This window comes from Erpetoichthys calabaricus, chromosome 10, assembly GCF_900747795.2.
Source record: "Erpetoichthys calabaricus chromosome 10, fErpCal1.3, whole genome shotgun sequence".
Classification (NCBI taxonomy): Eukaryota; Metazoa; Chordata; class Cladistia; order Polypteriformes; family Polypteridae; genus Erpetoichthys; species Erpetoichthys calabaricus.
In genome coordinates, this window is record NC_041403.2 from 85,914,082 (window position 1) to 85,926,816 (window position 12,735).

Here is a 12,735-nt window from a genome sequence, read left to right on the forward strand (position 1 = left end):
GCAAAATCTAGCAGCACTATGTAAAAGACAGAAAATAACCCTGGGTGGAATGGCAGCATATCATAAACCAACAGTATTGAAAAATTAAATGTATTTTTTAATTAAATTTTAGTAATTTTCTCTTCAGGGACCAATAAAGGCCTATTTATCTAGTGATTTTAAAAGAAACTGCCTTTGGCATTCTTCTTAATCAAAAAATCAAAACAACTAAAACAAGGCATAACTGATGTTTTTCTAGTTGCTGACATTTTTCAGAGATAATCAAGAGGCAGCTGTCAAGATTATAGGGGAAAAGAAATACCCCAGGAGTTTACTGACCTGTGATTTTGATTGCATTTGTTCTCCCCATAATGCAGTAACAGTTTTTTGGCATTGTCAGTAATGTATTTGATTTAGAAACAGACATTTATTCTCTTGCTGACAGGAGGATTTTCAATGTCTGAATGACCTTACAAAATTAATATATAAAGAAGAAATGTGGAAAACTTTTTTTTATTTATTTCAATTCAATTTTTCCTTTTTTCTTAACAGGAGTATTGCAGAAACACCAGGACATCACATAAGACAACAGACAAAATGCAATGATCTATCATAATTTTGTACAAGTAACATATTATATATACTGTATATTAGTAAAAATGGATCCATCCATCCAACCATCCATCTATTTTCATTTAATGTCAATTGCATCCATCCTAATATTAAGATTTCTGAGGAAAGCCAGAGGAGTTTAAGATTTACATATTTCAACATTTATTAATAGAATAATATAATGTGATAATTCAAGTTAAAAAAATAAAATTTCTTGATACAGTCAATGAACTGTTGTTCCTCCTTGGAGATGACTTCTGTATTTTAACGGAAAATCAGGTTTGTGTCTGATTATAGCAAGATATTTGAAACCTTAATTAATCTTTATCACTGGGGACCTCATGTATAACACCTTGCTTAGAATTCACACTAAACCATGGTGCGTATATGGCTAAAACTAGAAATGTGTATATGCACAAAAAATTCAGATGCATAATACTGTGTACTTAAGCAAAGTTCTATGCACTTGCCCTTTATAAACCCCAGTGAATTTTAAGGCACATGTACACATGAATTTTAAGGCACATGTACAAGTCTACAGACACACCCCGACTTCTCCTAGAATTACAACTATTTGAATATGTAAGACAATATAAATAGTCCCTTCCATTCATTGTTTTGTTAAAAAGCAATGCTAAATGCACATGAAAAAAATAATTTCAGCAAATGCGAAATAGAGGTCCTGCTCAGTGTACGCAAGGAACAATGTACTATTTGATAGCTTACACAGTGGTATAAGCAACAAAAAGAAAATTGATGGAGTGGTACAGCATGGCAGAGGCACTCAAAAGGTCAAGTTCAGAAAGTCACACAGTGCCCAAAATAAAAAAAAGAAGGGGTCAGATATCAAAGTCATTGTGAAAAGGCGAGTCCCAGCCCACCGTCTGAAAAAAAAGAAAAAAAAAAGGTCTATGTCAAGATTAAAGTCAAAATGTCGACTTTAATCTCAAAATTTCCACTTTAATCTTGCAGTGTATTTTGTCATTAAAGTAGAACATTGTAAACTTCATCTTAAAATTGACGTTTCATTTGCTAGAGTTTTTTAAGCCCCATCATAACTAAAGTAGCATGTTAAATTCTTTGTATTCTAAGTGTTCCCTGACCCAGTCGTCTCTTACACTAACAGGAGCATGCAGGCAGTGACTGCCACACAGAATACATGACATTCATAATATTACAGCTCTCTGAACATTTTAGAATACTAAGATGTATACTTGATATCATTTTCATGATGAAATGCATTAAAGCATGTATTAAACATGTGGGGGCACAGTGGTGCATCGGTAGCAATGAGCTGACACCCTGTCCAGAGATTGTTCCTGCTTTGTGCATGATACTTGCTGGGACAGGCGTGACCCTGGATGGAATAATTTATTGCTGCAGTACTATGTCTGTCAAACGCACCAACCCCCAATTCTTCCTCTTCCGTTTTCTTTCTCCAAGTAATCAATTGGCATACAATAAGCATCTGTAATAAACGTAAAACCAGCTGTAAGCTTAGAACGCCAATTCTTCAAAACTTTTACGGAACACTGAAAAATCTTCGTTATATATGTTTAACTATTCCATACTTCCATCCATCCATCCAGCGCCGCACCAGTTCCAGCCAGCATTGAGCGCAAGGCAGGAACAATTTCTGGATGGGGCATCAGCTCATCGCAGAGTGAAAATGAACACATACCTACCAGTAGTGTCAATTTAGCATTGGCAAATTCCCTAACCTGCACACCTTTGGAAGAAAACTGAAGCATGTGGAGAAAACCCACCAGGAAAACATACAAACTCCAGGCAGGGGACAACTGGGATGTGGCCCTACCATGCTTAATTATTAACAGTATACATTATTGAAATAAAGTTAACAATTTATCTGTAAAATATAATATAAATACTTTGATGTATTTCATCATAAAAATGATACCAAGTATACATCCTAGTATGATATCCAAGTACTGTATACAGTAAATGATATGCAATTAATTTTGGTGTATTTGATAGAGCTGTGCATAAGTATGGTTTGAAGCTAAAATGTGTGTAGTTTCATGCTAAGTTTACTTTTAATACATCTCAGAGTTAATATGGAAACGGGTGTACACAACATTTTTGTACATAAGCAACTTTTATACATAAGGCAATTAGTCTTTAATCACTGCAGTTTTCTTCTAAAATCAGGAATAATTTCTTAGTCTTTGTAAAATAATTTGTAGAAGATTCATCACACCAGCTAACAACATCTTCTTTTATTTATTTTGTTGTCAATACCATCTTTATATGTATTTAAAGATTATCATAAATTTTCAAAAATAACAAGACATTGATTTTAACAATACTAACTGCAATATAGGAAAATTAATTCAAAAGTAAACATACAAAGATAGACAGACAATTATCTGTCACTCAAGTTACATGAACAAGTTATACAGTATAAAAATGTATCTCATTTTACACAGTCTGCACCATCCAAGAATACCAACTGTCAACTGTCTGTCGATTGACATTTGAGCTTGGGTTTTTAACTCATTGACAGCAACATGTAAATTGAATGATTTTTTTTTTTTTTTTGTTTTTCTTATATTCTTGAATAAAAGGGCATGTGTTTATTTGATATTTGGACTAAAGTCTTCACACATTATACACTTCACGTCATTATTAGTATAACATGGAAAAGGTTTCTGCTTTAGGTATGCGTTCAGCATTTCTTGCCTTGCATTTCATGTCATCCTACACTTACACAGATTTTTGTAGACACAGAACACACATGAAATGCATGTATTCCAAATAACAATATATATTTGTCCTTTACAACTCCAATAACCTCACAACATGATAAAGAGACTTGACCTGGGAGAAGTTTGCGACTGACTTCAACTCTGTTGGATGGAGAATGAGATAGCATGGCTGCTTGTGCTGATTGACACATTTGCAAAACAAAAGATACTGATAAGGACAGGTGCGAAGGAATTTAAGGTGGCCCAGGATTATAAGATTTTTTGTAGGCTTCACGGATTGTGTTAAGCAACAATTGAAGAACATTTTGTGTTATACTTATTTTAAAATGATGTGAAATAATTTAAAGACAATTCTTAAAATCTGCCTTTCTTTTTTTTAAAAAACATTAACCTCAGGAGGGCTGTATCAGACCCTCAAGAACAGCATGGCAGTCCCACAGTTTTCAGACCCCCGTTCTAAAATACCCTACCAATATTTATCAAGTACAACATTTACTTCTAAGGAATGCTAAATAACTACTTTTCCCCATAAGGTTTCAAAATCATTTTCCATTTTTAGTTTTCTGGCTATGCCTCATTGTAGAAGAGGAGTATTTTATAATAGTAATCATGGATCCATTTTAAAAGTAAGTGCTTAGATAATTTATACAATTTCACAAACAGTATCTTTCACAGTTTGTGATGGAAATAATTAATTATTGGTTTGACACAGAAATACATTAGTTACTATTGCTGCCTAACAACTTCAGGGTCCTGAGTTCAAATTCTGTGGCAGTTATAGTCTGCATGGAATTTAATTTTTTTTTCCCCCACATTTAAAAGTGAGGTTTTCTCTGCATATTAGACTTGCAGACAGACACATGGATAGATAGAGCTTCATTTGTTACCAGGAGGAAATTTGGCTTTTAGAAGCTCTTTAAAATAAATAAATACTTAAATAGATACAGTATATAAATATATATTATACTAGCCATCCCCCATGGCTCAGCCCGTGTAATAGTGAAACAGGACAGCGAGGAGGGCCTTGCCTGGCTCCCTATTCCTGACATCACGCTTCCCACTCCCCTCGGCCCAAAGCCTCTGTCTCAGATTAGCACGAATATATCGCTCCTGCAAGTGAACTATGATTCTTAGTGCAATGACAGAAGTCGCAAAATCAACCGGAATGTTCAAGCATATTATAGAAAAAGACCCAATCTAAATCAGTTAAGTAGTTCTCTCGTTCGCTAGCTAAGCGGATGTAAGATAATTTATTTTTTCCCTTAGTTTTGTACTGGAGTTCTTTCTAAATGTTCAGCAGGGATTTAAACTACTTTATTTTGGTAGCTAAAAGGAGTGATGTTATGATTTCTAGTGGTGAATTTGGATGCTTCATGTAAGTAAACTCTCAGATAATAAATGTGAAAATTGACAGTTTTTTATAACTTGTGAAATACATTCCAATTCTAACCATTTGCAATGTATCCCATGTACTTCAAAATGATCAAATAGTTTACTATAATAATTCACTTGCATACACAAATACATTTTAACAATGCTTTTTTGTTTTATCAGATTTTTTCTAATATATTATTTAAACAAATTACAGCAATGTCACAGTGATTAAAATAAGGCTTACCTGGTCTTGAAATGCATTTGCTTGCTCCTCAAATCCAACTGCTTTAAAATAATTAACAACATCTAAAACAGCCCATTCTGCTGGATCAGGTAGCTGTCCATTCTCTACCAAGCTGAAATATAACACATACAGCATATGGTTAACATCACCAAAAACATTTATTTATATATTATTGTTTTTTTAGAAACTATATTATAATTAATTAATTATGCAGCAATCACACATTTTTTGCCAAAAATAAAGAGGAATCAATATGAAGTAACCAATCCCAAAGGTTTGCAGATATTTATCATGCACAATTTTATTAAAATGTCTGCCATATTAAAAAGTGGGTTTGAATAGTTCCTTGAAAAGCAAATTAGGTCTTTTCTAATTTAAGTAAAACTGGACAATTTCCCACCAATGTGTTATGGTATGTGGGATAGCACACTAAGTTAAGCAGGATAAAGCAATATGCTAGTAATATGGTGCAAGTTGCCACATTACTCTGAATATGGGATTATGAATTACTGAACATTCAAAACCGACTGAGAGGTAAATGACATTCATATTAACATAAGAGCATTGTCAAAACATATCACCCAGAGATTCTGGTGCCTGACAACAGTATAAACAATTACAGTCATGAACCAGGTACATAATCTAATCATCTTTCAGACAAATTAATAGAAATGTGTTTTGTCAATCCTGCTTTCTATTCATAATCAAATCAAATCTAACGGAAGGGTCTCGTTTTCAGTGCTGTCTTAGATAATGTGGTGGTGCACTTTTCTTTAGAAAAATGTCAGCCTGGAGACATTACTTGTATGTTGATAAAACAAATGCATGCAGTGGATTCAGAAAGTATTCAGACCCATTCACTTTCTACACAATTTAAGTTTACATGGATACATTTAATATTTTTGCCCATCATCTACACTCAGTAATGTAATGGCAAAGTGAAAAATGTTTCCAGAAAGGTTTGCAGATTTATTAAATATCAAACCCCGAAATCTCTCATACATTCAAGTATTCAGATCCTTAATTTAGTACTTTGCAAAAGCCCCTTTGGCAGCAGGTATAACTCCTTGGGTAAGTCTCCACAAGCTTTGCATATCTAGATCTCAGCAGTTAGTTCCATTCTGACTAGCAGATCCTCATGCTCTATTAAGATTAGATATAAATAATCTGCAAACTTCCATTTTCAGGTCTTTTCACAGATGTTCTATGGAGTTTAAGTGTGGGCTTTGACTGGGCCATCAAGGACAGTCAGAGACTTGTCCTGAAACCAGTCTGGTAATGTCTTGGCTGTATTTTTTGGGTTATTGATGAAATGTGAACCACTGCACCAGTATGAGTTTGTGTGCTCTCTGGAGCAAGTTTTTTTCAAGTTTCACTCTGTAATTACACCTGTCTCCCCATCCATGTTGTTTAGAAGCACATTCACATCATGATGTGGCCGACGCCATGCTTCACCGTAGGGATGGTACTTGGCAGGTGATTAGCAGTTTCTGGTGTTTGCCAGACAAAGTGTTTGAAGTTGGGCCCAAAGAGTTTAATTTCTGTCTCATCAGACCTGAGAATGTTTCCTCATGCTCTTAGATTTTCTTAAATGGCATGTGGCAAACTGTAAGCCTAATACTTAGAGGCTTCCATCTAGAAACTCTACAATAAATGCATGTTCGATGGAGTGCTGAGCAGTTGGTCACCCTTCTGATGGGTTCTCCCATCTCAGCAGAGGACTTCTGAAGCTCTATTAGAGTGACCACTGGGTACTTCGTCAACTCCCTTATCAAGGCCCTCCTTGCCCAGTAACTCAGTTTAGCTGAATGGCCATCTCTAGGAAGAGTCCTGATGGTTCCAAACTTCTTCAATTTGTCAATTATTGAGGCCACTGCACTCCTGGGAACACCCAAAGCTCTAGAAATGGTTTTATGCCCTTGCACTAATCTATACCTTAACACAATTTGATCACTGAGGACTACAGAGTGTTCTTTGGACTTCATGGCTTGGTTGTTGTCCTGAATTGTGTGACTTTATATATATACATTGCTGGACTCCAAGCACATTCTAGACACATCTCAAAGATAAGTTAAGCAAACAGGATGTACCCAACCACAATTGGGTGTGCCACAGTTTAGGGTCTGAATAGTTGTCAATAACAGATTTCAGTTTTTGATTTTTAATAAATCTGCAAACCTTTCTGAAAATATGTCTTCCCTTTGTCATTATGAGTTATTGAGTGGAAGTTAATGGGCATAAAATAAAATCTGTAACACATTAAAGTTTGCAGAAAGTGGAGGGGTGTGAATTCCTTCTGAATCAAATCTGTGTGTATGCATACACACACAGATATATATATATATAAATCAACTTGAAATATTACAGCAAAGTGAATCATATAATGGAGACTGCACATCTGAAAAGTGTGTATCCATATCATTTTCTTCATATTACTCCCTTTTTACATACAGAATAATCTTTCACCCTCCAGAGCATTGTTAACTTAATGAATGATATAATTGCAAATGGATTCTCATAATGATTTAAAAAATTAGGTGGATAACCTGTAAATGGTGGGGTGCAACACTGTTAAAAAAAAAAAAACCGCTACGGCAGACAAAGAGAGTGGGACTTGCTGTTACTAAAGCTGAAAAGGAGCTGTGCCTGGTGATGAGGCGGACATTTTTGTAATGGATGGAGATGATTTTCCAGCTATTTTCAGTCATGTAATTCTAAACAAATTTTTCAATTTTCTAAAATAAAACTGGAAGAAGTTATCAAACCCAGAAGAACTAAACTGACAGCTTTCTTTATAGTTAGTCATGTAAATATTACAAGCAGTGATGTTTGTTGTATGGAAATTCTGATGGGGCCATATCAGAAAATTTCCTTATATGCGCAAAATTCTCTAATGTTAACATTAAGTTATTTAATTATATATGTCCACTCTTTTGCTAATGATTAGTGAAGTGTGTAATTTCATTTATCGCTCACATTACAAAATAAATATTCAAACAGGTGGATGTTGGTGACTGGATTGTCTCAAATAACATCATATCACTGTGGTACCCTTTGACCCTGTCATCGTCAGACACAATATAGCAAAAGACATTAAATAAACTGAAAGCATTTCAACTATCCACTGTCAATGAAAATATATTGGCTATGAACCCCTAAATTAAAAAAGTGACACCTCAAGTTTAGAATTAAATAGCTTTTAGGTGAAAAAGGACAAGCCACAGTTACACAGAAAGAGCATTCATACTACTCACACTGTACAACTTTAGCACAAGACTTTGGGGCTCTTTAGCAGTTGTGCTAGCTAACACAGAGATAGGTGCTTGGTGGACAGTACAAAACCAACAAATAATTGGGGAAAAAAAATCTGCTCTACATACTGGCTCTTTCTGCACCAGAAGTATGCACTTCTTTAAACAAGGGGCATCATATTGCTGACTTCTTTTCCATGAAGTGTAAGAAACACACAAAGCTTCCTTGGTTGCTTTTTCAAATTAAACACCTCCTAAGCAGTAGGTGAAGATAATGGTTCTGATTGGGCCCACTCTAATCAGAGTAATGTGCTTTGTTAAATGCTTTCCTGATTTTGATCTGCTTTCTTCCTTTTTTTTTTAAATTACTGTGGCAACTTATAATACTGAATATGGTACTGGACTTATCAAAGCTCTGGGAAATGATCAAACGTTAAGTGCAAACATGACAAAAAAAGTGGTTCTAATTTTACTACCAAGAACAATATATGCTCTGGACTGTAAGCCCCATTGCAAATTGGAAAGCTAAGGATGCACATGTGCATATGCACAACTGAGGGTAAACTTAAAATCACTTCAGGTCCAATACTGCTAAGCTCATGAGCCAAAAACTGGCTTGCAGCCCCCGGTATAAAGGCAATATTATACACTATAGAAACTGGTGTTAACTACTGGTGTTAACCAAAACTATATGAACTCAAATTTTTCTTTTTTTCCACATCCCAAGCACAAAAAATTTAGAAGCATTTTAACTGAAAGGCAAGATCATGCTAAACATCCAAAGAGATGTGTTTTAGTTCTGGATTATTTGTGATATTGTAGCTCACAGCACTTCCAATTGGCTCCCCTCCAGATCAAAGCAGTCATGTATCCTTCCCTCAGAAAGAGTACTGCCAAGAATCTTTCATGAAAAGTATTTATTTCACATTTTGCTTTTTGTTGTTATTTCAGAAATGTGTAAGGGATGTTTTCTGAAACTGGAACATCGGTTGCACTTTCTACTCTGTAACATGAATTTATTAGCACGTTGCTGAACACATTCCAGGCATTTATCTAATTTTCTGACAGGAGTTGTACCCTTCTGAAAAAGCTCATTTGTTGATGAGTATGTTTCTTCCGTGAAAAGAAGCACCTGATCAAAAGTAATATCTGGATATCTTATAACATCCAAAAACTACTTTGCTCATACCATTGGATCCAAACAACATCATTAAAATGCCACTACAGCCCACATGGTTGATAACCAGTGGATCTGAATCCCTGAATCCATGACTTTTCCTATATCATTACACTCCAGTCAGCAAGAATTCCATAGCAAGCAGGATTTATTGCACCAAGGCAACGTTTTTCAAAATGTTCTGTGTCCAGTGTTAGTGGGGGTTTCCCCCTAAATTGTTACTTTTTTTTTTGCTTTAGTGAAACTGTGTTTTTGACTGCTATATTTTAGAAAAGTGGTATACCTAAGCAAATTTCCACTAGTGCAGAAATGATAATATATTGCAAAATTATTTTGCATTGCTTAACATTTTTAAACATAAAAATTGCAATATTATTATATTGTGTCCCAATTATCAGGATATCCTATTCTACGGGCCTTGACAATTGTCCCTCTACTTTAGACGAGTTCAACATTACATTTTAATAATCAATTTTCTAACAATAAGCACAAGCAGGTAACAGATAATATTAATGTAATGTATTCCTGCAAAAATTTTCCATTGTGAACCATAATTTCATCCTGTCAAAATTTAGCTAAGAAAGGGGAGTGGTAGGCAGCAAGAACATTAGAATATTACAACAATTTTGAGAAGAGTAGTTCTCTTGGCCTAGCAAGCTCACCAACACTACTTACCTAATTTTTCTAAAACAACATCAAGTTGAGCTTTGAAGATTTCTAGAATACCACTCTCGACCAGACTGCTTGGAGATTTATTCCATGTGTCTATGTTTCTTTGCATGAAGAAAAACTTAAACATTTGTATGAAATTGGCATTTAACAAGTTTACATCTCTGTCCCCATGTTCTTGTTGAAAATGTAAATTTAAAGTAACAGCTGGGATCCACTATACTAATTCAATTCAAAACTTAAACAAAAAACATTGAGGTCATCATTTAATTTTTGTATGCTTAAACAGGAAAGGTACAGCTCCTCCAAACTTTCCTTATATCTCATACCTTCAAGTCCAAGATACTGCATTTCAAAGAAAGTAGCAGCACGGTGAGCAGATAACGAATAAGAATGTTCATTTTGCTCATTTAAAGTTAGAGATTGTTTTCAAAATGCTATTTAATGCACAAGGTATTTACAGTGCCTGCCTTGCAACTAAAATAGAGATTTAATTTATAACAGCCAAGTCTTTATCAGATGGCTTTATGATATATTTTATATATTTTTAAATTTTACTTTCTATGACTGTAAATTTACAAAATACAACAAATGCCTAAAGATACAGAAGCAGCAGGGAAGGGGAAAATAAAGACAACTGAAGAGATTCAACTGTAGGACAACTATAATAATGCTGCTTCTACCATTTCCTAAAAAAAACCCTGAAAAATGCTCAAAATATATTTGTTTTCAGTTGGAAGAATTACTGAAAATATGTGTTATGCTAGGAACAAGCATGTCAATTTAAGGAATGAGGGCCTACAGAGTAATGTTCAGAAACAGTAGAGAAACACAGCAGGGTCATCTGAAAATCTCTTAGTCCAGAAAAATGTAAACTCTACCTGTTAAACGATACCTGTTGAGTCTACATTTTGCTTCTTCAGGTGTCTTTTAGGAAACCATTTCTAAAACGAGTGAGCTATTGATAAAAGTATAAGGCTTCTTAAAAAGTACAGTACATAAAATAATGACAATATAAAGATAAAGTAATAAAAAACAGGATATTAATAATCAAGAATAAAACAGAAAAGAAAATGTGAGGGGGTTTGTACTGTTTACTTTTCATTAGACATCTTTAATCAGTAATAAACAACCAGCATTTCTTATGTCGGCAGCATGAATTGTTTGCTATTACATGCTGAAAGCTATCAAAACACTAAGCATATTTTCTCCACAGAGCAAATGTTCTAAATGGAAACAAGTGGAATATGGTTAGACTATTTCTTTATGCTACTCAAGGACATTAACATTGTTATTTCAACATGGGCTTTTAATTCAAAATTCAACCACTATTCACAAATTTTCCAAGTTCAGTGTAGTAAGTTGCAGGACTATTCAATTACAATCTCAAATTTCATGCAGACGATGTTTTAGCTGCAAGATAGAAAGGATGCAAAGGTCATGTTTTTAATCACATAAACCATTAAAATTCATCAATCGGCACAATTTAGTATTTTTAACTTAAATTATATTTGTGTCTTTTTTGCCTCCAATAGTACTAACATTTTGCAAATGTCACAAAAATGCATGTACTCTTATTTCAAGCTGATTAACCACTGGTTTTACCTGCAAAATATAAATAGTCTTACAAAATTCACGTTAGTTTTGCATGCCAACGTGGGAAGACGGCAGATAGCAGAAGCTGGTAATTCCTGGAAAAAAACTCATTGAGGACACCTGAAACGGAGTACAGTTTTACAGGACTGGCAATAAGTCCACTCAGTCCCATTTGTAGTGACATATAGGTCTCATTGGAAACAAGGCAGCCGAAGAGATACAAAGGGAAATTGCTTTGAAAGCATGTCTCTTTAAGGGCTGATCATGGTTCAGAAATACAGACGCACCAGGGGCTGTAGCAAGGCATTCTGATCTGTTGTCTCTGTAGCTGCAGAGTTTGATAAAGCCTCATTGGCAGGGAGTAATAGAGGCTAGAGGTTTGTAGGGAGGCATGATATACTATTGAGAGGTGAAAATGTTGGAAAGCCAGCGTATCAGACAGACAGGGTAACAACCCACCAAGGCTAACCCACAGGAGGAATACGTTTTTTTTTTTGTATTTTATTTGCTACTCTGTGTTCTCCATCTATGTGTTTTGTGCAATATAAAAACATGACATTTTGTAAACTTTAATGTCAGTTCACATTCTAAGTGTAGAGAGACACCTAGGGGACATACATTTTTGACAATCTCTTGCTGATGCATAAGAAATTCCTTGATTAAAAATTTCTATGCTAGCATTCAAAGCACATCCTTCCCCTTTTCATACTTAAGAGCAGTTCTATTTTTATAGGATTTTTTTAATTTTAGCTTTAAATTAAAAGTTGCTAAAGCATGCATCAAAATAAAATCTTCGTAAAATGACACATACACTACACATAAATTTGCATTTACTGTACACTCCCTTCCCTTAGCAGTATATATTTTCCCTATACCATTTTTTTAGGTACACAAGCAAGCAACCATAGCAAAATTCAGTACATTTTGTGCATTCATTTAAAATTTGGTGCTACACTAATGTCTTGTTAGTCTATAAATAAACCTATGATATTCACATTGCAATCAGTTTGTTTTAAAGTCAAATAGGTATTTAAATTAAATATTAGTATGTGCAATGATGATGTTTTCCAGGACTTCAGTCCCAAATACACCAGTCACTTGAAAGTA

At 34.5% G+C, this 12,735-nt stretch overlaps 1 protein-coding gene across 4 annotated transcripts in view; it reads right to left on the reverse strand.

Moving 5' to 3' along the window:
- samd13 (sterile alpha motif domain containing 13) overlaps positions 1–12,735 on the reverse strand; it is an 84,799-nt gene that overhangs the window by 33,778 nt on the left and 38,286 nt on the right. For 3 of the 4 annotated variants that reach the window (XM_051932491.1, XM_051932492.1, XM_051932493.1), the window contains 2 exons: positions 4,936–5,047; positions 634–2,059 (listed from right to left, as the gene is read on the reverse strand). In XM_051932491.1, coding sequence (XP_051788451.1) covers positions 1,793–2,059; positions 4,936–5,047 — 379 coding nt within the window. In that variant the 3' untranslated portion in view covers positions 634–1,792. Of the gene's footprint in view, positions 1–633; positions 2,060–4,935; positions 5,048–12,735 lie in introns of those variants that run through there. The other variant, XM_028811550.2, reaches the window with a different exon arrangement.